Below are 25,516 nucleotides of genomic sequence, written 5' to 3' on the forward strand. Positions count from 1 at the left end.
TCCCCTCCCATGTCTCCCCATTAAATAGGCCTACCAATCAGGGCCGATTGGGAGAAACCACTGGGATAGGTGACACATCAATATCACATGATCAATCAAACACCACAAAACAATAACCCCAACACTATATGTTCATCAAACGATGCATACCAATATATCAACCCAGTCGCCAAGAAAAAACGTCAGTGGTGTACGTTTCCATGAACACTGGATACGTAGCATTTCAACGTAAAAAATAGCGTGTTATACCTACAGTATCCACGTGTGCCGCTGTGGAGGCGGGTTTCGGGGTTTGGGTTTCACGGCTTTCGCGGCAAATTGTGGACACGATTGTTTAGGGGGGGGGGGGGGGAGACTGTTGTTGACCGGGGAGGGGGGGGGGGGGGGGGGAGACACGTTTGTTGAGGGGGGGGGACGACACACGATTGTGGGGGGGGGGGGGGGGACGACGACACGTTAGTTGAAGGGGGGGGGGGGGGGGGGGACACGTTTGTTGAGGGGGGGGGAGACACGTTTGTAGGGGGGGGGCACGCTCGACAACGAGAGTTGGTTTTTATTGAACGCTCGACAACGAGAGTTGGTTTTTATTGAACGAGACTTCAATACGGAACAGCTGCGCGAAACGATGGTCACGTCACTCTCGGTGACGGTGTCGACAATAATGAACACACGGACAATGTTAATAGAACAACACACAACCACATAACATCCCGAACCCATTAACACCACTTAATCCTAACAACAAAACAAGTTAACAAAAGCCCCATTTGTCAACTGAGAACCCCAATTCCCAGAATCCCCCGCGGCTCCGGAACACGGCGTAGCTTATATTAATCTTTATTATCTGAATGGGAAATGCAATATTTTAGGACAGATACACCATTAAACGCGTTTCTAATGACATTTCTAGCGAGAAATGTACATTTTCCTTACATAATCTTCAGTCAGTGAATGTGTATGATCTTTATTAATCTTTATTATCTGAATGGGAAATGCAATATTTTAGGACCGATTCACCGTTAAACGTGTTTCTAATAACATTTCTAGCGAGAAATATACTTTTTAATTGCATAATCTTCAGTCAGTGATTGTGTCTGATCTTTAGTTTTATAGTTATTAGGAGTTGATCGGCTCGCTCGCATGTTTCAACGACGTCAGGTTGCTTTCGCTAAACTAGCAGCTCACGTGCTTCCTGCGTTTGTGTTATTAAACTGTTACTTTATGTAACTTTTAATGATATCATCTTGTTAGAAACACGTATATCTGAGAGCCAACCCAGTCGCCAAAAACATACCTACGTTGACAGTGTACGTTTCGTGAACACTGGATTACGTCGCATTTCAACATAAAATAGCGTGTTATACACACACACGCACGCACATGCACAGACACACACACACAAGCACACACACGCACGCACAGACACACAGACACAGACACACACACACACACACACACACACACACACGCACACACGCACACGGTGCATTTCGCTGCTAAAACAACAACAAAAAAATATTCCCTCAAATATTATTACTTTCAAAACGTTGGCCAAAATGGCCAATAATATCTTTTTTTTTGGGATGCTTCTAGGACATTTTGGGTGGATTTTGAACGGTATGTGGGGGGCACGTTTTTTGCAGGACCTGGCAACCCTGCGCTGTTGCCCGAGATCTGGCTCCACCCCGGCGTGGTGCTGTCTCCTTTTGACCTTTTGACCCCAGACTTCTGGGGGAATAGCTGAATCAATTCATTAGTCAATCAGAAGCATGTAAATATCTTTCCGGTGGGGTAAGAGGACGAACAAGGTGTCCTTCAACATCTACGCTTCCAGGCGATTGCAACGGTGTCACACATGAGCATATTCGAACATGTTTAATGGTAGTAATTAGCTGTCGAAATTGGAGGCCTTAATCAATACTGAGCAGCTATTGATTTGCTTCCCGATAAAGATTTGTCACAAATGACATGTTATTTAGCATCTACACGTTGAGCTGAGTCCAATGACACCAAGAACGACACTCTAGCTAATGGTAAAATGTATTTTACATGGTACACCTAGGTCTAGGACATGATCTCGGTGTAGCAAGAGGCCGAGCTTGATCTCATTGGACTCAGCTTAACGTGTAGATGCTAATTAACATGTAATTTGTCAAAAATCTCCATCGGGAAGCAAATCTATAGCTGGTCATTATTGATAAAGGCCTCCAAAATCGACAGCTAATTACTACCCCGAAACATATTCAAATATGATCATGTGTGGCACTGTTGCAATCGTCTCGAAACGTAGATGTCAAAGGACACCTTGTTTGCTCTGTTGCACCACCGGGAACATATTTTCATACTTCTAATGGATTGATTCATATTTTAAGGTTCTCGGAGTGAGACTTTAAGTGGCTGCAGCAGAAGTGTTGAGACGAAAGATGATATCAAGAGATTTATAGAATATTCCCATTCACATTATGATTCTTCGTCGTAACATCCGACCAAACATCCTTCACATTCACAGAGCGAAGATTATGAAAGTCCAGGCTCAGCAAGTGCTCCATCTCGTTGCACCTGCACCCAGCGGCTCGCTTGCAAGATTTTGGCCTGAAGTTCTTCCCAGACCAACACCCTAGCCATCCAACATGCATATCTGAGAATCAGGCCTCTCTTCAATAATGACAAAATGTAATGAGAGAAATACAGATTCACTTTTTGTTATCTCATAAGCGGCGTGGTGCCGGCTCCTTTTGACCTTTTGACCCCCGACTTAAAAAACGTGGCCACAGGCCAGCTGTGTCTACACACCTTTAGCCACAAATGTACACCTCCATCCCACAAAAAATGGGGACTAGAAACTAACCTCTGTCTTATGTACATTTACTGTACTGTTGGAGGTCACGCCCCTTTGCCGACCTTTTCGAGATAGCTATGGATGCTAAAATGTTTACACACATTTCCCGGGGCCCCGTGTACGACATATCCGAGATTTGGAGTTCTAGCCCTTAGAGAAAAAAAGTTTTCCCAAATGGAGTGTCATTTGGACAAAGCCCCTCAGAAGTGTAGCCTGGGTCCGACCGGGCCAAGTTTCGGTGCGGAGGTCCCAGTTAGGCCCTAGAATAAGGTATTCAAATTTCAGGGCGGTAGGACCTTCCTATCTCAAAAACTTTTTTTCCACCACATTCTGAACCATTAGGTCTCGCAGGCAACACTTCTGAAGGGGCTTTGTCTAAATGACAGTCCATTTGGGAAAACTTTTTTTCTCTATGGGCTAGAACTACAAATCTTGCATATGTCGTTCTCGGGGCCCCGGGAAATGTGTGTCAACATTTTAGCATCCCTAGCTATCTCGAAAAGGCTGGAAAAGGGGCGTGACCTCCAACAGTACAGTCAATGTATATAAGACAGAGGTTAGTTTCTAGGCCCCATTTTTTGCGGGATGGAGGTGTACATTTGTGGCTTAATGTGTGTAGACACCGCTGGCCTGTGGCCACGTCTTTGAAGTCTGGGGTCAAAAGGTCAAAAGGAGCCGGCACCACGCCGCTTATGAGATAACAAAAAGTGAATCTGTATTTCTCTCATTACATTTTGTCATTATTGAAGAGAGGCCTGATTCTCAGATATGCATATTGGACTGTTAGGGTATAGGTCTGGGAAGAACTTCAGGCCAAAATCTTGCAAGCGAGCCGCTGGGTGCAGGTGCAACGAGATGGAGCACTTGCTGAGCCTGGACTTTCATAATCTTCGCTCTGTGAATGTAAAGGATGTTTGGTCGGATGTTACGACGAAGAATCATAATGTGAATGGGAATATTCTATAAATCTCTTGATATCATCTTTCGTCTCAACACTTCTGCTGCAGCCACTTAAAGTCTCACTCCGAGAACCTTAAAATATGAATCAATCCATTAGAAGTATGAAAATATGTTCCCGGTGGTGCAACAGAGCAAACAAGGTGTCCTTTGACATCTACGTTTCGAGACGATTGCAACAGTGCCACACATGATCATATTTGAATATGTTTCGGGGTAGTAATTAGCTGTCGATTTTGGAGGCCTTTATCAATAATGACCAGCTATAGATTTGCTTCCCGATGGAGATTTTTGACAAATTACATGTTAATTAGCATCTACACGTTAAGCTGAGTCCAATGAGATCAAGCTCGGCCTCTTGCTACACCGAGATCATGTCCTAGACCTAGGTGTACCATGTAAAATACATGTTACCATTAGCTAGAGTGTCGTTCTTGGTGTCATTGGACTCAGCTCAACGTGTAGATGCTAAATAACATGTCATTTGTGACTAATCTTTATCGGGAAGCAAATCAATAGCTGCTCAGTATTGATTAAGGCCTCCAATTTCGACAGCTAATTACTACCATTAAACATGTTCGAATATGCTCATGTGTGGCACCGTTGCAATCGCCTGGAAGCGTAGATGTTGAAGGACACCTTGTTCGTCCTCTTACCCCACCGGAAAGATATTTACATGCTTCTGATTGACTAATGAATTGATTCAGCTATTCCCCCAGAAGTCTGGGGTCAAAAGGTCAAAAGGAGACAGCACCACGCCGGGGTGGAGCCAGATCTCGGGCAACAGCAGGGTTGCCAGGTCCTGCAAAAAACGTGCCCCCCACATACCGTTCAAAATCCACCCAAAATGTCCTAGAAGCATCCCAAAAAAAAAAGATATTATTGGCCATTTTGGCCAACGTTTTGAAAGTAATAATATTTGAGGGAATATTTTTTTGTTGTTGTTTTAGCAGCGAAATGCACCGTGTGCGTGTGTGCGTGTGTGTGTGTGTGTGTGTGTGTGTGTGTGTGTGTGTGTGTGTGTGTGTGTGTGTCTGTGTCTGTGTGTCTGTGCGTGCGTGTGTGTGCTTGTGTGTGTGTGTCTGTGCATGTGCGTGCGTGTGTGTGTGTGTATAACACGCTATTTTATGTTGAAATGCGACGTAATCCAGTGTTCACGAAACGTACACTGTCAACGTAGGTATGATTTTGGCGACTGGGTTTGGCTCTCAGATATACGTGTTTCTAACAAGATGATATCATTAAAAGTTACATAAAGTAACAGTTTAATAACACAAACGCAGGAAGCACGTGAGCTGCTAGTTTAGCGAAAGCAACCTGACGTCGTTGAAACATGCGAGCGAGCCGATCAACTCCTAATAACTATAAAACTAAAGATCAGACACAATCACTGACTGAAGATTATGCAATTAAAAAGTATATTTCTCGCTAGAAATGTTGTTAGAAACACGTTTAACGGTGAATCGGTCCTAAAATATTGCATTTCCCATTCAGATAATAAAGATTAATAAAGATCATACACATTCACTGACTGAAGATTATGTAAGGAAAATGTACATTTCTCGCTAGAAATGTCATTAGAAACGCGTTTAATGGTGTATCTGTCCTAAAATATTGCATTTCCCATTCAGATAATAAAGATTAATATAAGCTACGCCGTGTTCCGGAGCCGCGGGGGATTCTGGGAATTGGGGTTCTCAGTTGACAAATGGGGCTTTTGTTAACTTGTTTTGTTGTTAGGATTAAGTGGGGTTAATGGGTTCGGGATGTTATGTGGTTGTGTGTTGTTCTATTAACATTGTTCGTGTGTTCATTATTGTCGACACCGTCACCGAGAGTGACGTGACCATCGTTTCGAGCAGCTGTTCCGTGTTGAAGTCTCGTTCAATAAAAACCAACTCTCGTTGTCGAGCGTTCAATAAAAACCAACTCTCGTTGTCGAGCGTGCCTCCCCCTACAAACGTGTCCCCCCCCCCCCCAACAAACGTGTCCCCCCCCCCCCCCCCTTCAACTAACGTGTCCCCCCCCCCCACAATCGTGTGTCGTCGTCCCCCCTCAACAAACGTGTCTCCCCCCCCCCCCCCCTCCCCGGTCAACAACAGTCTCCCCCCCCCCCCCTAAACAATCGTGTCCACAATTTGCCGCGAAAGCCGTGAAACCCAAACCCCGAAACCCGCCTCCACAGCGGCACACGTGGATACTGTAGGTATAACACGCTATTTTTTACGTTGAAATGCTACGTATCCAGTGTTCATGGAAACGTACACCACTGACGTTTTTTCTTGGCGACTGGGTTGAATATATACACACACACACCCACAACACAGTCTTTTTTTTTTTTTTTTTATAACTTTGTTTATTGGAGCACATCACATCAAACAATATAAATCTTGTAAGTTACATGTGTGACCATCAATGTTTTTTGTTTTTTTTTAAACAAACACACATTAAGGAAAAAATAAAAACAAAATGAAAAACAAGACAGTATTAACAATAGTACTAATAATAAATGAAAACAAAACAGAAAACCCACCCTATATCCCACCCCAAGCTGGTTCACCTTTCTCCATCAATGTATCCAATAAATTGCACCTGTGCATTGACACTGTTGCAACAGTACAGCAGAAAAAAAAAAAATAATAATAATAATGAATATACAAATATATATATACATATACAGTAGTCTATCTAAGAGGTAGGGGTCATGGCCACATTATCAAAATATGAGAGGAGAGGCTGCCATGTAGTGTAGAATTTCCCACTCGACCCTCTAAGCGAAAATTTGATATTTTCTAGCTTAAGGAATGACATTAAATCAGTCTCCCAGGACTTATCTGACGGGGGTTTTGGTGACTTCCAGTGTAGAAGGATACATCTGCGGGCAATCAGAGAGGCAAATGCTAAAACATTTAGCTTCCGTTTGCTAAACTCAGAGTAGTTAAGAGGGACACCGAAGATAGCAATGAGTGGACAGGGAGTGATATCTATATCTAGAACCTTAGATATAATCTTGAAAAAGTTCTTCCAGAATCCCGTTAGCTTAGAACACAGACAGAATGTATGGGCTAGGACGGGACAAAGGCACATCTATTACAGGCATCGCTGGTGCCAGGGAAAAACTTTGCTAATTTGGCCTTACTGAAATGTATTCTGTCTAGTACTTTGTACTGTATTAAGTTAAGACGGGCGCAGGATGAGGAATAGTTCACTTGTAACTTTGCCCTGACCCACCAGGAGTCTTCAAATTGGATCCCTAGCTCATTTTCCCATTCCTGTCTAATTTTGACGAGCGGAGAGGGGTTTGATTGAAGGATACACGTGTACAACTTGGATAACCTCCCCTTCAGGCTTTCAGCCCTATCAAGTAGGCCTGAAAGCCAACTGTTGGTAAGTCCGCAGGCAGAAATGGGAACGTGCTGCAATGGTCTTTAACAAAACTGCGTAGCTGAAGATAGCGGAAGAAGTTGCTTTGGGTCAATCCATGCTTATCTGACAGACTCTTAAAGTCAACAAATGTTCCATCTACAAACAGATCTCGGAATGATGCGATACCTTTCCTCTTCCAAAGTGTAAATGCAGAATCAAGTTTGGAAGGTAAGAAAGTATGATTATAGCAAAGTGGACCAAGGAGGACGAAATTATTTAGTTTGAAGTGTTTGCGGAACTGTGTCCATATTTTCAAGGTTGACAGGATTACAGGGTTTGAAGTAAAATTTGTGGCTGAGAATGGCAAAGGGGAGCACGTCAGAGCCACAAGTGAGGAGGTGCGGCAGGAGAGGGATTCCATTCTGCACCAGTCTAACTCACTCTCATACCACCAGCTGAGTATTTTTTGTATATTTGCTGCCCAGTAGTAAAACATGAAATTAGGCAGGCCCAGGCCACCGTCTTGTCTTGCTGCTTGCAGAGCACTTCTATTAATCCTGGCAGCCTTGCCTGCCCACAAGAATGGGAGGATGATTTGGTCAAGCTCCCTGAAAAAAGACTTTGTCAGGAAGAGAGGCAGACACTGGAAAAGGAACAAAAACCTGGGTAAGACATTCATTTTTATAGTTTGTACTCTACCCGCTAATGACAACGGCAACGTGGACCATCTCTGTAGATCAACTTTTATCTTAGTCAATAGTTTGCCAATGTTATTCTTATGCAACCCTTGGAATGAATTAGTAATGTTAATCCCTAGATATTGAAAATTTTCCGTTGCAATAGTGAAGGGTATTTGTGACACAGGTATTTGTCCCTGTGTCAGTGTTGTGGCTTTAGAGTTTAGTGAGAAACACACCGTTTTTTGGAGATTGACTTTGTAGCCTGAAAATTTACCGAATTCCTCTAGCATCTGTATTATTTTTTTTAAGTGGCGGGATCTGTTATATATATTAGTAAATCGTCCGCATATAGGGAAACACGATGTTCAATATTCCCCCGTCTGATACCCCGCAGATATGCTGTCGTTCTCAGCAGAATGGCTAACGGTTCGATAGCAAGGGCGAACAGCAGAGGTGACAGTGGACACCCTTGGCGGGTTCCGCGGGACAGGAGAAAGTACGTTGAGTACTGCCTATTTGTGTTAACACGGGCAAGGGGCGATGAATAAAGCAGGCGTATCCATGTTATGAACGTCCTCCCAAACCCAAATTTTTCCAGCACCTTAAACAAGTACCCCCATTCCACCCTGTCAAAGGCCTTCTCCGCATCCAATGAGAGCACCATTTCGGGCTTCCCCTCACTGGACGGGGCAGAGACAATGTTTAATAGACGTCTTATGTTTGATGACAGCTGACGTCCTCTGATGAAGCCAGTTTGATCCTCAGAGATTATTGAGGGGAGAGATGTTTCCAATCTTCTCGCAAATGTTTTTGCTAGTATTTTAACATCAACATTTAGGATTGATATAGGCCGATAGGAACTGCACTCTGCAGGATTCTTGTTCTTTTTAAGGATAACTGAAATAGAAGCCTCAGTCAAGGTTTTTGGCAGTGTTCCTGTAGACAGGGAATGATTATACATATCTAGTAATAGAGGGGCTAAGAGAGTGGAGAATTTTTTATAAAATTCGGGCGGCAGCCCATCAGGCCCTGGTGTTTTCCCATTGTTCATTTCCTTAATGCTTTCACATATTTCCCTTAAGGTTATTGGTCGATCTAGTGACAACTGCGTTACAATATCAACAGTTGGTATGTCTATGTTATCCAAATATTCGTCCATGTTTGAGTCTATAGGAGGGGGTTCAGAAGTATAAAGTTTAGAATAGTATGCTTTAAAGGCCGCATTGATCTGCACGGGACACGTTGTAAGACCACCCGGCTGACCAATAATTTGAGTTATGTGTCGTGATGTCGCTTGGTGTTTGAGCTGGAGGGCCAGCAGTCGGCTTGCTTTGTCACCATATTCATACAACATCCCTTTAGATCTCATTATACTTCTTTCTGCATTCCCTGTAGAGGTGAGATCAAACTCTGTTTGGAGATTAACCCTTTGCTGATGCAGCTCTGGAGTAGGCTTTATTGCATATTGCCTATCAACCTCAGATATTTTACCGGTTATGTCTGTTTGTGTCTTTCTGCGTTGCTTATTAGAGTAAGAAGAGTATGAGATGATTTGTCCTCTGATGGTGGCCTTTAGGGTTTCCCAAAGCAATGAGGAGTTAACTTCTTCTGAGTTATTAAAACACAAAAAGTCTTCAATAGCCTGCGTTATAGTAGAACAGAACACATCATTGGACAGTAGCGACGTATTGAGCCTCCATTGCGGGGTCCCCACTGATGGAGAATCAAATCTGAAATCTATTAACACAGGGGAGTGGTCTGATATGACTATTGCCGAATATTCAATGGAATGAATAGAAGGTAATAATTCTTTATCGATACAAAAATAATCTATCCTTGAGTAGGAATGATGTACATGCGAGTAGAATGAGTAGGCTCTGGTGTCATCATGTAGGAGTCTCCAGGGGTCACCACTTCCATAATCCTCCATGAACGACTGTAGCGTTAATGCCATTTTCGACAGTTTGGTCACTCTGGGGCATGAGCGGGCTTGAGCGGACCTAAACTGTCCATTACACAGTTTAGGTCCCCTCCAGAATTTAAACGATGTGTATCCATATTCGGAATAGCGGATAAAAGCGTAGCCATGAATTCAGAGTCATCAAAGTTAGGAGCATACACGCAGACTAGTGTAACGGGTAAATGGAATAGTCTGCCCGTAACAATGATGAAGCGCCCATTGCGATCAGGCACTATACCCTCTGATATAAACTGAATTTTTTTAGAAATTAAAATGGCAGCCCCTCTGGCTTTCGAGTCAAATGATGAATGAAATACTTGTCCTACCCACGGGCGCCTAAGCCTTGTATGATCACTTATCTTGAGATGGGTCTCCTGAAGGAAGACAATGTCAGCCCTATGTAGTTTGAGATGTTGAAAAACCTTTGCCCACTTAACAGGACCATTTAAACCTCTCACATTCCATGAAATTAATTTGACCTGTAGCTTATCCTTCCCACCTTGACCATCTATTCCAATCATGTAGGTATACTAATGTACATAACTGAAAAGTATGATAAATAAATAAAGACAGCATATTAAACCCGCTGCACACACAACAGATACCAACATTTGTATTCAAAGGTGACCAGTACTCTCCCTCCCAAATCCCCCCCCATAAAAGAAAAAATGACGAAAACAAATAAAGAAATAAACCCAGCAGCATTAGAACAGTCTGCCGAAGTTCTTCAAAGCCTATGCTCGTCCTTCCGTGGAAGCGAGCCGCAGGTCTACTCTACAGTTCCACTCCTAGTAATGCAGTATCTACAAACTTTATCCAACACAAGAAGGGATTTGCTCCCAACACTGAACACATACACTGCAAGTGCACCTATAATAAAACATTTTTTTTTTTTTTAATCTCTACGTTTACCCTCTTCACCCCATTTAACACAAAACTCGCCTTCAAGTATCGCAGTCATACTAACGCTAAATGCGATCCAGGCGTTCTATCAGTTATTCACAGTCAGCATGTAATATCTGATCACTCAAGCTATTTAGTGTTAACTTAAACCTTTCAGATGTGGCAACATTCAATCTCGTTCTCCAACAGTGTTGGCTGGAAAGTTTCCCTATATCCGCTCGTAGAATGTCTCTGCTGCTTCAGGGGTGTTGAAAAGGTGTGTTTCCCCGTTGGCAGTGATGCACAAACGAGCCGGGTGGCGCAGGGAGAATGTGATTCCTGCGGCATAAAGTTTAGCCTTAATGCTCTTGAACATTGCTCGCTGCTTGGCCAGGCCTGCACTCATGTCGGGGAAGAACAGGATTCTGTTGCCATCGAACTTTATGCCTTCCTTCTGCGATCTCGCCCACCGAAGCACACGCTCCTTGTCCTGATAACGATGGAATCTAGCGATGATGGCTCGTGGACGTTGTCCCAAGGCAGGCTTCGGAGCAGGTGCACAGTGCGCTCTATCCAGCTCAGGAGGTGTGGGGAAAACATCATTTCCAACAACTGACCGGAGAAGCTTGGAAATGAACTCCGACGGTGAACCTCCCTCCAGACCCTCCGGTAGGCCAACGATCCTAATATTCTGTCGTCTGGAACGATTCTCAAGGTCCTCCGCTTTGGATGTTAATCCAGCATTGGCCTTCTCCAGGTGATCAAGCCTCGTTGTAAGCTCGGCTATCTCGTCACTTTGGGTGGAGAGTGTATTTTCAATGGTCGTTATCATTTGGTTGTGAGAGTCCAATGCCGCGTTGATAGTTTCGAGAGACGTCCGTATAGGTGTAAGGGAGGTATCCAAAGATGTCGTGAGGAACGTTTTGAGTTCAGCCGCCAAACTTTCTTTGTGTTTGTCAAGTTCCTGCACCAGGCTAGCAACGATTAGCGACTCCGCCATCTTAGCCGTCGGTGTTGCTTGGGTTGGAGCAGAATCTTTCACCTGTCGTTGTTGTCTCGACATTGTAAAGCCAATTGAATCGATCTGAGATGTAGGCCAACTTTTCTTAAATAATTAATACAGTTACATAGGGTAAACTTCACTTTGGTGCACGAAAATCATGAAATACACGGAGCCGTCCCAAAGCGTGACCGACCCCTCACATTGCAAAACCGGAAGTCGACAACACAGTCTTTGATAAATAAATCACACCAACCATAACGACACTCAAAGTACAAACGCTACCTCACCACCCCCGCCATTAGCAAACCAAATGAACTGTCCCGGAACAGAAAATAAAGCCCTGGTTCCCATGCGGCACGCGTTCCCCATGGACCAGTTTACCGGACGGACAGGAAGAAGGGTAGTTGACAAACACATGTATGTGTGAATTATCTAGCATGTTTGTTAATAAATGGTGTATTAAACTGTGGTGTGTGGTTGTTTGTAGTGTGGTGCTATGTGTGCATGCAAAAGGTAAATGGCTAAATGGTAGCATCTGGGGAAATGCCACCCTCGCTTTTCACACACTGTCTTTACAATTTCTAGGCAACCGAAGTTTAAAGATTGTCAAGTGGTTAACTCTTGAATCACATGTACTAAGACCTGATGGGTTAGTGGTCGGAGAACAACTCATTAACACGGGAATAAGAGGTTCGATTCCTTAATGAAGCTAGCTTTTTTCTTTCATATTGGACTGGATGTTTGTATGCCATTTTGCGTAACTTGTAGTTTATGATGACGAAATGTTACTGGGGTTAAGGTTAGGGTAACGGTAAGGGTAAGACACAAAGTGTTGCAACACAATATTTCTTACACTAACACAAAGTCCAAAGTTTTGATGACTCCAGTAGGAAACTTAAGATACCTAGAGAAATGCGTGAGTGCTCACAAAACATCAACAAGTCAGCAGTGTGGTACAGGGTGATCATTTCTGATATACAGTACAAAAGCTAAAACTATACTACTACTAGCCAGGAGTGGGAAAGATGCAGACGCAGACTTGGTTGTCTGTTAATCGCTAGTAATAGTAAGTCATTTGTAGAAATATAGCCTATCATCACAGACTGTAGGAATGTCACCCACCCTCCATCGCGTACGACACGCTCGTAATCCTGTAGTGCAAGGGAGTTCGTGCACAGATCCCTGAGACAAACGGCTACGCGCACACATGCACACCCATAGCGAGTGACGTAGGACGTAAAGTCCCGCCCAGGGCGAAGTGGTGTCGATTTAGAGAGTCCCATCAGAGCAATAGTATCTGTCTGCGTCCTGCAAGGCGGAGGCGTAACTTGTAGTAGGAGGCGTAACTTGTAGTCGGAGGAGGCGTAACTTGTAGTAGGAGGCGTTACTTGTATCCGGAGGCGTAACTTGAAGTCGGAGGCGTGTCTAGTACTTTTCTAAATCGCGGAAGTGGATCTGTATGTAGCAGTGGTGCGTGGGTACATAAATGACCGCAACTCGGTCAAATATTAGGCCTTATATAAAAATAATGCACCCGACCCGCTCATTTAAAAATATGCTCTTGAATAGCTTAATCTTGATATGCTCTTGATTAGCTTAATCATAGCCTTACTTGAAACTGACATCCCTGAGTCATATGCATTTACGAAAAGAAGCCTATTACAATTTTACAATGACATGTAATGCATATAGCAGTTTAACGTGGGGAACCTGCTTATGTTTAGCCTACTTAATCCCTTTATACCTTTAACAAAAAGACTGCAGATTAATAATTCAAAGAATTAAAGACAGCAGATTAATAATTCAAATAATTTTATTGAATACATATTGTTATTGATCGCATGCTGCATGTTTTCAAGGTCCTGCATGAGATAGAAAACAATGAATTAAAATAAATATTACTGACAGAAACAAGACAAGAACAATGTCACTTACATGAGGATAGTTAGGCTTCATATTATAGCGTTTACATTACAAGCCCTCATTTTATATATATTTGCCGGTCTTCAATACATGGATTTCTCATGTACGTCATCACTGTTGCACTGTGCAAACTCGGGGCAGAAAGAAGCAAGCAACATCTACTAGCCTGTACAGTAGAGAGTATTTTGTGACTGTTCAGTGTGCATCTCAAACGTGTGCATCGAACTAACTTCACCGAGGTGGCAAAAGCTGAAGTTTCTTCCAACGCTAAAACAGTAGGCCTAAGCTTTTGTAAAGAATGTTAAACAGTATCACAACCACAAGTAGTCTGCCCTAGTTATAGAGTTATTTAAGCTTGTAAAAACAAAAAAAATCATTCTTGTTAATCCACTTTTTTTTACTTACCGACATGAATATCTGAAGATCCGACTTCAAGGAAGATCTCGTGTTAACCGTGATTTTACAAGGCTTTTTTTTTACCAAACATTATACCAACATAGCAACAGGCAAGTTTATTCAAACATCACACTAACAAGAACACAATAAGAAGAACAGTAACAGTAAATAAACAAAATAATGAGAAATGATTTAACTACACTGAACATACTGAACAGAGGCAGGGAAAAAAGACAGAGGAAGAAGACTTGTCCGTTGTCACAGCATCAAGGTCCAACCAGAGATCAAGAAAGGAAGAGGCATGAGGAGGAGTACAACAGAACACTGTGCTCTCTAGGAGATTGTTTACTGATGTAAACTAAGTTTATGCAGTCTTACAATTATGATTCAAATCCAGGTTTCTATTTCAGGAGAAAGATAGATAATCAGCCGACAGCCAGCCAGCTGATAGCAGCTAGCACTAGATAGAAATCAATAGCAATGTCGTTACAAAAAAAAAAGCTTTATCATCGGCACTAGTGAGGATTAAAAAAAAACACTCTCTGTAAGTAACATACATATGTAAAACAATCGCGCATTTCTTTTCTTTACATCAGCTCACTAAAACTCTCTGTAACTCGTGCATTAAGCAAAAAAAAAGCCTTACCTCCAACAGCTGGTGTTATCGTGAGAAAAGGGAATGATGCGCAAGTGCCGAAGTGATTCAGAAACTGCCGTAAAGCAGTACCTCTGACAGTATGACAATGTGTGACGTCATCGCATTTTTTAACGCCTTTTTAGAACAGATACGTGACCTTAAAAAATGCGATATTCAGCTGAGTTTATTATCTTAGCCCCACCTTTTGAACGCAACTTTCAAATTACTTGACAAAAAATTACATCGTGAGAAAAGTGGATTCTGAGGGTAAAACCCCATAGGCTCCCATTCATTCTGGACTCGCCTGCGAGCGCCCCGCGTGGACAGAGATTATTACTGCAACCAGTCCAGAAAACCGGAACTAACCAGCGAGTGCCCATTCTTCTCATATTAGACCTATGTCACACTTCCTGCTTCCGGAACGCGTAGTAGGGTAATCCAACCATAGACATCTTATATGATAGACGGAGCATCGAATGCTACCGCCTACTGGCGCTGACGAGACGCGGGGCCGCCATCTTGGAGTGGTCATCCGCTCCACTCAGTGTAATCCGTTTGGCCGGAGCAATGAACTGTCAGCGCATTTAATTAATCATACCTCACTGAAAACCACTGATTTTCATGCGTTTTTTTGTCATACGTGTAGCTATGATAAAGGCCACATGGTTTGGCGTGTTTTATTATTCAATACCAATTATACCAATAGTATGGTAATGTTAAATCTTACTTGTGAAAAGTAATCCCCCGATTCCTATTGTGGATGGTCCGCAGATTTGAGCAGGAATACGCTGAACAGCCCGGTGTAAGTACCATATCGGCTCGGCTTCCAGATCGGCTCGGGGTCCGTCGTCTGCTGATTACGTTACACAATATCATTGGCTGTACGCTTGAATGGGCGTACATTGTGATTGGCTGTACGTCGGACAGTTGTGATTGGCTGTTTTGTGCTGTAGCTCTGGCTGTAGTCATAGCAACCACGAGGCAACAGCGAGCACATGTGTGAGCGCGAGTAGGTCTATGTCTAGTTTCGGTTTGTGTTGCCAGATTGGGCATATGTCCCGTTTTTCCAGCCTAACGTGATTCAAAGTAGCCAAATCGGGCTGAAAATGTGCCCACTCCAAGATGGCGGTCGTATTTCTCGCGTCCCAGCAGCCAATGCTCCGTCTATGCTATAAGATGTCTATGAATCCAACTGCCGGTCGCGTCTAGCAGCAATAACAATGGCAGCCCCCGTTCGCAGTTGTTCTTGTAGTGTACCGTGTTGCTCTACATCAGGACGTATACAGCCATACCTCAGCTTCCACGCTTTCCCAAAGGACGAAATAAATCTTGGGTGAGATTATTTTTTTGCCCAGTACTGTCCTTACGTGCGAGTGATTCTAGACTGCACAGAAATCAGGTGTAAGGCACCCTCATCACTCACCCTCCAGTCTGAAAGAATGGTATAATCCATTCCTGTCGCGTCCATTCCCTTTTTTTTCTTAATTTAAAGCCCTTAAAGTTCTACGGAAACCACGATGAACCTGATGAACTGGTTGGAATCTCGTCACACAGAGACTCTGACCCTTCAACGTTAGTGATGTTGTGTTACTAAAACGGGCCTTCTGTATCACTTTCTATAGTAATTAATGCATCTATTCATTTGTTCATCCTACCATCCACCGCCCCGGCGGAGTCGCTGACATAGTGACCGAACGCCTCCCAGTCATCCCCGTCCTCCGAGCGCAAGAGCGTGTGCACCGTGAGCCGTTGAACCGGAGCCGCGTGCTGGACCAGGACCTTGATCTTCTCGTCCACGAGCCCTCGACACGGGTGAACCGAGAGCCACAGCATAGGTCCCTGCACGGCCATTCTCCATGAACGACTAATGAAACACAAGTATGGGCGCACCGTTGAGTTGGATACAGTTCGAGGTTGAACTGTTCCTATAAATCAGTTCCGAAGTCCAGCTTCAGCCAATCAGGTCCCCGCCCCCCCCCCCCCCACACACACACACACACACACACACACTCCCTTATTCTGCAACTACACACTGCCAACGGAATATCGGGTGTTCATTTACAAAGCTATCTATGGAAGCTGCGGAAGCCTTGATAATACAAATATCCCCATGGTCAGTCATAATTATGTGACCCCCAGGGGTACTTGAATCTATAGTTTAGAGAATGAATAAACTAGACTTTCAAACTATATTGGGGTGTGTCCAATGAAGGCACAGAAATGGGACTGATGCAATCAATAAACATTTATTGTACAATAATCAATGAACATGCTGGTTAGCAACAAGTGCAAATAAAACCCATGCAGTTAACAGCAAATGAAAAAAACACTAAAACACTGAAAACAAACACTAAGACACTGAAAACAAATACTGTTCTCACAAGAGATGATGTAAAAATGCCCATGGGCCACACAAGAAAGACAAAAGACAAAACAATTTGGGTTAAAGGGCTACCACTAGCCGGCCTTCCCCCTAGTCTCCCAATTAGCCCACGATACGGATGGCAGATGCAGGTGCGCAGGAAGGTATTTTGAGTGGGGGTGCTGCGGTACTGTCTATAATATAAGATACAGTATTTACATGGGGGGAAAATATGCTTAGGTATATACACAATATATAGGCTACGTGTTGCATATGGAAAATAAAAACTTGGACATAAACTTGAACACTCTCGGTCTCTCGCTCACTAGCGCTCGCTCACACACACAAAAAAATCGAATTGGCCTATATATCGGTTGCAAACTAACACTTTTTTATTCCTCATGCCGTGCATGGTACAATCTTCAGGTTTCCGGTTCAATTGCATTTCATAATACAAGTCCTGCTTTTGGCAGTGCTAAACATTAATTTTTTAATTTCAGTTCCAAGCAGCTTAAATCCAGACAAATTGCCCCCAATTAATATTCCCTGACAGGGGAATATAAATTGGGGCAAATGGACTCGATTTAGGCTGCTAGGAACTGACGTGGGACGCTCGGAATCGGGTGGAAATAGGCGATTGCATGAATTTGTGACTGTGTGTGTGTGTGTGTGTGTGTGTGTGTGTGTGTGTGTGTGTGTGTGTGTGTGTGTGTGTGTGTGTGTGTGTGTGTGTGTGTGTGTGTGTGTGTGTATTCGGGACACCGGGAGAGAACCGCTTCTAAAACATTCCCCCAAAACCCACACACGATTTCCAACACGCAATCTAATCAGTTCTCTCCCCAAATCCCCCCCCACACACAGTTAATGAAAACACGTTCAAACGATGGTCTAACGTCCCTCCTTCTGGTAGCCATTGAGACCATCCCGTCACTGCAACTTCAGTCCGTGGGCACCGGCGTCCCGGATACACACACTCACAAAAAGAGTCACAAATACATGAAATCGCCTAATTTCCACCCGATTCCGAGCGTCCCACGTCGGTTACAAGCAGCTTAAATCCAGACCAATTGCCCCAATTAATATTCCCTGGCAGAGAGCGCGCACAAACAGTCCACACTCACTAAACTAATACCACAAACATGACAATGCCTAGTACACAGATTCTGCACGGCGGCAGCAATAACCAAAAAATGAATAAAAATGCATGGTCTTATCTATTTGAAGACTCCAAATGTAGACTTCCGTCTAAAAAATCTAAAATTCTCTTTTGCGCCATTCTGTTCGTTCACGTTCTTCTTTATTCTTTAACAACTTCCGCAAACCCTGTGAACCCGCGAACCCCATATAGCAAGATCCCCATGCATGCCTGTTATAGCTAAAAACTAGCAAACACATATTTCCCACGTCTATTTTCGTCCCCAAAGCCTAATTATTTGTTATATCGTTTTAATATATATATATTTAATATATAAAAATTAAGAACAACTTTTTTTTTCTCTTTTTTTTCTGCAGCTAGGGGGTGCTGCAGCACCCTCAGCACCCCCCTTCCCGCGCCACTGGGCAGATGTTTATAGCACTCGTAGGTTACATTAAAATAGATACAAGTAGACAAATTCGGTCCTGGGAAAAACAGTGACTGGTCGAACAGACGACGGCAATCCTCCTGTAATTAAGAATCACAGTTGACACTAGAGTTGGCGCTACCTCCTCTCATCAGAATCCTAGTGTTAGTATAGCCATGATTGGGTGGAATTATAGCCATGATTAGGTGGAATAAAAGACTAACTAAAGAGGATAACTTACGTGTTTGGGCCAGCCTAGATGAACTAGACCTACAACTCCAGTACCAATGCGTTCACGTGGATGACGCGAAGCAGTGCACTCTCACCTGACGTGAGCTTTCTGTCCCTACACAAATAGCGAACATGAAATGATCAATACTAAAAACACTACTCCATACATTTGTATTAGAACGGGAGCAAGCACACTTACTTGCTGCTACCCCGTGTGACTCACAAATCGCTGTTATGCGATCACGTGTCAGCAGACTCGTGGTTGTGTGCACCATTTACTGGTCACCATATAAAAAGACACCAAGCCAGGGTTACGTGCAGACACCAGGCTGAAGCTACAAACAGACAGTAGACTGTGTTAGGCGCTGCTTAATAAGAATACGTTTGCATAAAAGGATAAAACGAACATTTCAAAAAGACTCACGTTCTGTTTACGCAGCTGCTACGGAGGCGTTTACTTCCACCGTCTTTGCACTAATACTGAGTTTGCATCTCTTTTAAGACGTGCCACATGTGCCACCTGATCTAGATTATTGCCAGTGGGAGGGGCCAAGGTGCATTACCCATCACTACCGTCCTACCTGCTACATTCACCCCCCCCTAAATGTCACCGTCCCGGTGACAAGTAAAAAAAAAGAATGTTACAACCAGGGCCTAAAACCAACACCCTGGGAGCTGACAGTCACGTGAGCTCCCATGTGTTCGTCAGCGAGTGGTTGTTCGGTTGATGTACCCGGGAGGTTGTAGGGGTTCGAATGGTGGCCGGCTGTTGTTCTAGTGGTCCTTCTCGGCAGGTGGTTGCCCTCAGGCACTGGCATTGGAGCTTCAGCTCTTTGAGTGTGTTCGATAGCCAAATCTTGTAAGATTTGCTCCTGCTGGACAGGAATTTGAGCCGACGGCACACCAATCACAATGGGGACGCAACTGTTCTGCCCATCCAGACAAGAGGTGTCTAGAGCTACCATTAGTGCAAAATCCTCATTTTCATCTACACTACTATTTGAGTCTTCCAATAAAAGATCAGACTGATCGAGATTGGGCTCTGGGTTGGCAGGTGTGGGCAGGGGTCAACATGGAGAGGGCGCATCTCCTGTCTATGAATGTTCTTTCCTGGACCCTGCTGGTCCCTTGGTCTGATTTTGTACAGGGTGCCAACCTCATCCAAGCAACCGACCACCTCGTACACTACATGGTCCCAGTGATCCTGAATTTTGTGGCGACCAGGTGGGTGACTCCGACGGTACACCAATGTACCTGGAGGTAAAATGTGAAAGGGAGCAGCTTGATGTTTTGCTCGCTGCTTGGCCGCCGCCTCAAGATTTGTTCGAGCCTGCTGATAAACAGCAGAGAGGTGCTCCCGATGTTCCCGGACCCACTCTTCAGAGGTCATTTCAGATGGGGAGTCAACTGTTCCCAATAGCGAGTCAAGGGGAAGGATAGGCTTCCGCCCAAACATTAGTTCATATGGTGAAAACCTAGTTGACTGATGGACCGTAGTATTGTATGCAAACAACACGTGAGGTAGATGGGTTGTGTGATGGAAAATCTACATGTTGTATTGTTTTGGTCTATATGAATTTAAGTTTTGTTGCTATTCTGTGTAATTTTATATAGTGTCTGCCTTCTGGGCTCCTTTTGGGTCATTTAAAGTGTAAACCGTCATGGGTAGAGTGATCCATTTTTATTGCCTGCCCTTTCCTATGTTTCTTGTCATGTAAATCACCCTCCATGCAATCCTTTGATGTGTGGGCCTGTTTTCTCGACCCCCTGGCTAGCGTCAACCAAGCCAGGGGTTTAGATGACACAGCCGCTACCCCCTCCAATGGCATTCCCCACAGCTGCAGTTGTAAAGATAACCATCTGGTACACAAAGGCTTTTGGTATTGGGGGACCACCCCCTAATAAACCCAAACAAATAAGAACTCATTGATTAGAAGACTCAGTGGACTTCTCCCCAGCGTACCTTGAGTATGAAGTAACACGCAAAGAGAAGCTCCCATCTGGGGCCTCAGATTATTGTAATGTATGCCTGTTATGTTGTTTGTTGATGCATGTTGTGATGTATCTTTGTTCGTACTTTTATTACAAATATATATAATCACTAATTGTCAACAGTATTGTGTGCTTTTTGCATCTAAATATCTCATCTGCTTAGACGCAATATCTGATACAGAAATTGCCACGACAGTTGGCCACCTTTTCTTCTTTTCCGAGGGCAAAGTCCAGAGCAAATTGTGAAGCGTACGATTAAATCGCTCACATTGTCCGTTGCCCTCAGGGTGGTATGGACTTGTACGGGACTTGTGAATGCCATATAATTGACACAGCCGCTTAAACAACTCTCCCTCGAATTGACGACCCTGGTCTGAATGAATGCGTTGTGGGACACCATAGGTATAAAACCACTGTTCAGTAAGAATCCGTGCGACGGTTGTGGCCTTTTGATCTACGGTGGGGTAGGGCTGAGTGAATTTGGAAAATACATCCGTTACAACCAAGAGATTTTCTTTCCCATCGCTAGACTTTTCCAAAGTGGTGAAGTCGATGGCTAGAATTTCTAAAGGCCTGGATGCAAGGAGACTACCCATGGATGTTCTCAACTTCGGTTGCACGGCTTTTGCCACTACACATCGCTGGAATTCACGACACCAGCGCTCGATATCTCTGCGCATGAAGGGCCAGTAACAACGTTGACGAATGAGTATGGTGGTCCTTTCTACCCCTTGGTGGCCATGATTATTGTGAAATGCGGTCAAGACTTCCTCATTTAATAGCTGAGGCAGCAGTAGTTGCATCACCTTTTCACTACAACCAGGGACATGACTTTGCCTGTAGAGAACACCACCATGTACCTGTATGTTGGCCCACTGACGCACAGGTTCTACCACAGCAGGGGACTCTTTGGCTCGTTCCAATGCAGTGGGGGGTCTACCTCTCTTCCTGTATACCTGGAAGGCGCTCAGCACCGGGTCCTCTGACTGGAGGAGTTGGAGATCAGCCCTAGTCCTTACTGGGGAGGCATCTATGGCCTGGATGTCAACCTGTCCGGGAACAAGAGTTGTCAAAACACTTTTGATCTCCGTAGGGACAGAGATTCCCAGTGCTACCACGTCTATGGAGTCTGGGGTAGGCAATGTAGGCAAGCGAGACAATGCATCTGCATTCCTGTTACATGTACCTGGGCGGTACTCAATCTTGAAATCAAAGAGAGCCAGCTGTGCCGCCCAGCGTTGCTCTACAGCACCCAATTTGGCCGTCTGCAGATAACAGAGGGGGTTATTATCAGTCAAAACAATGAACTTTACACCTAGGAGGTAATCTCGAAATTTGTCTGCTACAGCCCACTTAAGGGCCAACAGCTCAAGTTTCATGGCAGAGTAATTGTCCATATTTCTTTCCGTTGGTCGCAACCCCCTGCTCGCGTAGGCTACTGGCCGCCGCTGTCCCTCCCCCTGCTGTTGGGACAAAACAGCACCTAGCCCAAGCCCACTCACATCTACCTCGAAAACAAAAGGCTTGCTGAAGTCTGCGTAACCCAGAACAGGTGCACTTATCAGCTTTGCTTTGAGCGTCTCAAAAGCCTTTTCACAGCCCCAGACCCAGTGGTCCCGCAAAGAGGCATTGAAACCAGTTAGTTTCTTCTTTGGGGCTGGCTGTAGCTTTGCTACCAACTTATGCAGAGGAGCTGCATACCTTGCAAACCCCTCAACAAAACGCCGATAGTATGATGCAAACCCAAGGAAAGAACGCAAGTCTGTAACGGTAGCTGGTATTCCCCAGTCTCTTACTGCACTGATTTTGTCAGGATCAGTTGAGACACCCGAAGCTGAAATTATATGTCCCAAAAACTTCACCTCCGGCTGAAAGAAATGACACTTGCTCAATTTAAGCTGGATACCTTTGAAGTAATGACTTTGCCTGTTGCTGCTCTGAATCTGTCAAATTAGGCCAGGTGGCATCGGCAAGGCCCGGAACGTGAGAGGTGGTGGCCTCCATGACTCGAATGTAAGCTACTGGACCTTGGTTACTATTTTCTTCCTGAAAACAAATGGGCTTGTTAGCAGAACATACCTCGATCATATACAATTGACCCAAGGTGGTGCGTGGTCTTATCCAACGATCTTCCTTACCCACATTGACTACCGGCACATCAACTGTGCCATGCCCAATGCGGAGTAAAGAGCTAGGAATGAGCAAATCTGGTGGTAACTGCCAGTCTCCCTCTCCTGGCTCTATGAACGCTGCGGGAATCAACGGGCAAAGCCACTGCCTGCATACAGCTGAAACCAGCTTCATAGAGCCAGCAGGCACAAGAATGGAGGAGCCCGGGGGGGTTGAAACCTTACCCAGGAAACCAGAATTTGACAGGCCTTCAAAGGTTTGACACTCCAGCAGAGCCTGTTTCCAGACTGCAGGCACATCACTAGTGGAAGGAGAGGTAAATAAACTATTGCTCCCTTGACAGAACATTTCGCGCAGACAGCCACGAAGAACGTTCCGATCAGCCCTGGGACAGTGTTTTTTTTTAACTTTGACCCAGAGGCTGGTGGATCTTGGACGACCAAAATGCCTATGGAGGGAAGCACTCTACCCAAAACTTCTATGTCCAGCTCTAAATAGCCTTGATAGGGGATATCCAACCCATTGGCTGCCCTTAACTGTAGCCATCCACAAGAGCGTAGTTGGGTTTGCCCCTGAACTTGGAAGTGTTCTTTAAAGAAGGATTCTGTGATGGTGGATACCATAGAACCGGTGTCAACAAGGCACGTGATGGGCACATTTTAACATCAGACACAGGGCATTGCCCTATAAGCATAGAGTGAGGAGGATAACCTGAGCCTGCTAAGGCCCAATCTAGTGCTTGGCTCCATGCACTAGAGGGTGCTAGTTTCCCGGTAACCCACTAGATTGTACATCGCCTGTATTAACTGTCCTCTGCCCAAAGTCATTCCGTACATGCGGTCCCTGCCTTTGAACCGTTAAACAGTCCCTTGCCATATGGCCAGCCTGGTCACACCTCAAACAAATTTGCAAATTTGTAACGCTGGGGTGGATTACCTGGCCTACTGTTCGAGTTGAAAGGCATTGCTGGTTTACCTGGCCTGCTGTTGGAATTGAAAGGCACTGGTCCGGAGGACAAATGTTTTAAGATGGTGTCTAATTGGGTTTGTTGTCTACGCAAACAATCTTTAAGTTCAGCCAATTCGTCGTTTGATTTTGCAGCCACAGCCTGGGTCTGAGCTCCCCATTCCCCTACCATTCCTGCGCTGGCGTCACAAGAGAAAGCCCTAGCGCGTACTGGGCGGGCCCCTTCCCCATCGTCTGCCCAACGAAATGCTCCTCTACGCACGTTCAAAAAGGACGAGCCAGGATTGAGGCGAATAAATTGTAGTTCCCTACGCAACATTTTATCTCTAACGTTTTCCACAAAGTGATCACGGAGAACCAAGTCAGGGTTAGAAATAGCACTTGAATTTTTTCGTTGACAGATTTCCATTAATGCCATTATCGAATGTGAAAATTCGCGCAACGTTTCTCCCTCGCGTTGGCGACATTGGAAAAACTTTTGTTGGGTCTCAATGTAAGAGTGTGCACAGCCTAGATGGGCCAGCCTAGATGAACTAGACCTACAACTCCAGTACCAATGCGTTCACGTGGATGACGCGAAGCAGTGCACTCTCACCTGACGTGAGCTTTCTGTCCCTACACAAATAGCGAACATGAAATGATCAATGCTAAAAACACTACTCCATACATTTGTATTAGAACGGGAGCAAGCACACTTACTTGCTGCTACCCTGTGTGACTCACAAATCGCTGTTATGCGATCACGTGTCAGTAGACTCGTGGTTGTGTGCACCATTTACTGGTCACCCAACCCGGTATCACGCGATTGCGTGCTCATGCGCACGAACGTTAATCTATTGAAGCGTGTTCCAGAGTACGATAGTCCGACTTTTTGCGTGCTACACAGAACGAAATGTAAACCAATGCTTTCTGAATGGGAGTGTTGTCAGACAATGAACGTGCTCCACAAAACGGTACGAGAGAGAGAGAAAGAGAGAGAGGGAGGGACAGAGAGAGAAAGCGAGAGAGAGGCTTCAGAAAGGGTGTGCGCAGAAAGTACAGTGCACCCTAGTTATGTTTATGCCAAAACCACAAATGCTATATGTATATATTGTGGCAGACGCCAGGGAGGAGTGAGGGGAGTGGTAGGTCCGGCAACCTGCTGGCTCCACCCCCAAGCCATATATGGACTTCCTCACGTTAACGAGGCGAGCCTGGGGATCGTTGAGCAGGGGAGCTTGTGCTTAAAAGAGCTAGCAAACAGACATGTGGGGAGGTTGAAGTTGGAGTTGGAAGAGGAGCTAGGGCTAGGTAAGGACAAGCAGGATCTGTGTGATCGCCTGGCAGTGTGGCACGCCCAGAGAGAGAGAGACAGGTGAAAGGTGCGACGGACGATAGCATAAAGGAGGTGGATGACCCTTTCCCACCCTGGTTTTCATTTACTAGGTAAATAAACCCTTCGGCACTGGAATTGCTGTGTGTTGTGTCATTTATCGGTTCAACTTGGTAGCGTGGAAACCCCACACCCACTGGCCCGCTACAATATATATCTAAATATATTGCCTAATTATATATATTGCCTATATATATGTATAGGCTATATATATAATTAGGCTATAATTATATTATTTAGCGTGTAATGAGACAATCT

At 44.6% G+C, this 25,516-nt stretch overlaps 1 protein-coding gene and 1 long non-coding RNA gene across 4 annotated transcripts in view; both read right to left on the reverse strand.

Annotated features, from left to right (window-relative positions):
• acot19 (acyl-CoA thioesterase 19) overlaps positions 1 to 16,557 on the reverse strand; it is a 45,332-nt gene extending 28,775 nt beyond the window's left edge. Inside the window, exon 1 of the mRNA XM_056599401.1 lies at positions 16,299 to 16,557. Coding sequence (XP_056455376.1) covers positions 16,299 to 16,494 — 196 coding nt within the window. The 5' untranslated portion in view covers positions 16,495 to 16,557. The remainder of the gene's footprint in view (positions 1 to 16,298) is intronic.
• Positions 16,558 to 18,596: 2,039 nt separating this feature from the next.
• LOC130389572 (uncharacterized) lies at positions 18,597 to 19,257 on the reverse strand. 3 transcript variants are annotated; one of them, XR_008896572.1, is made up of 4 exons: positions 19,223 to 19,256; positions 18,998 to 19,133; positions 18,809 to 18,913; positions 18,597 to 18,668 (listed from the first exon to the last, which is right to left on the reverse strand). It is a non-coding gene; the product is annotated as an uncharacterized LOC130389572 (long non-coding RNA). The 3 variants fall into 3 exon arrangements; XR_008896573.1 differs by lacking the exon at positions 18,998 to 19,133 and having other exon boundaries at positions 19,223 to 19,257; XR_008896571.1 differs by lacking the exon at positions 19,223 to 19,256 and having other exon boundaries at positions 18,998 to 19,187.
• Positions 19,258 to 25,516: the final 6,259 nt, after the last annotated feature.

The sequence above is a fragment of the Gadus chalcogrammus genome, chromosome 9 (assembly GCF_026213295.1).
Source record: "Gadus chalcogrammus isolate NIFS_2021 chromosome 9, NIFS_Gcha_1.0, whole genome shotgun sequence".
Classification (NCBI taxonomy): Eukaryota; Metazoa; Chordata; class Actinopteri; order Gadiformes; family Gadidae; genus Gadus; species Gadus chalcogrammus.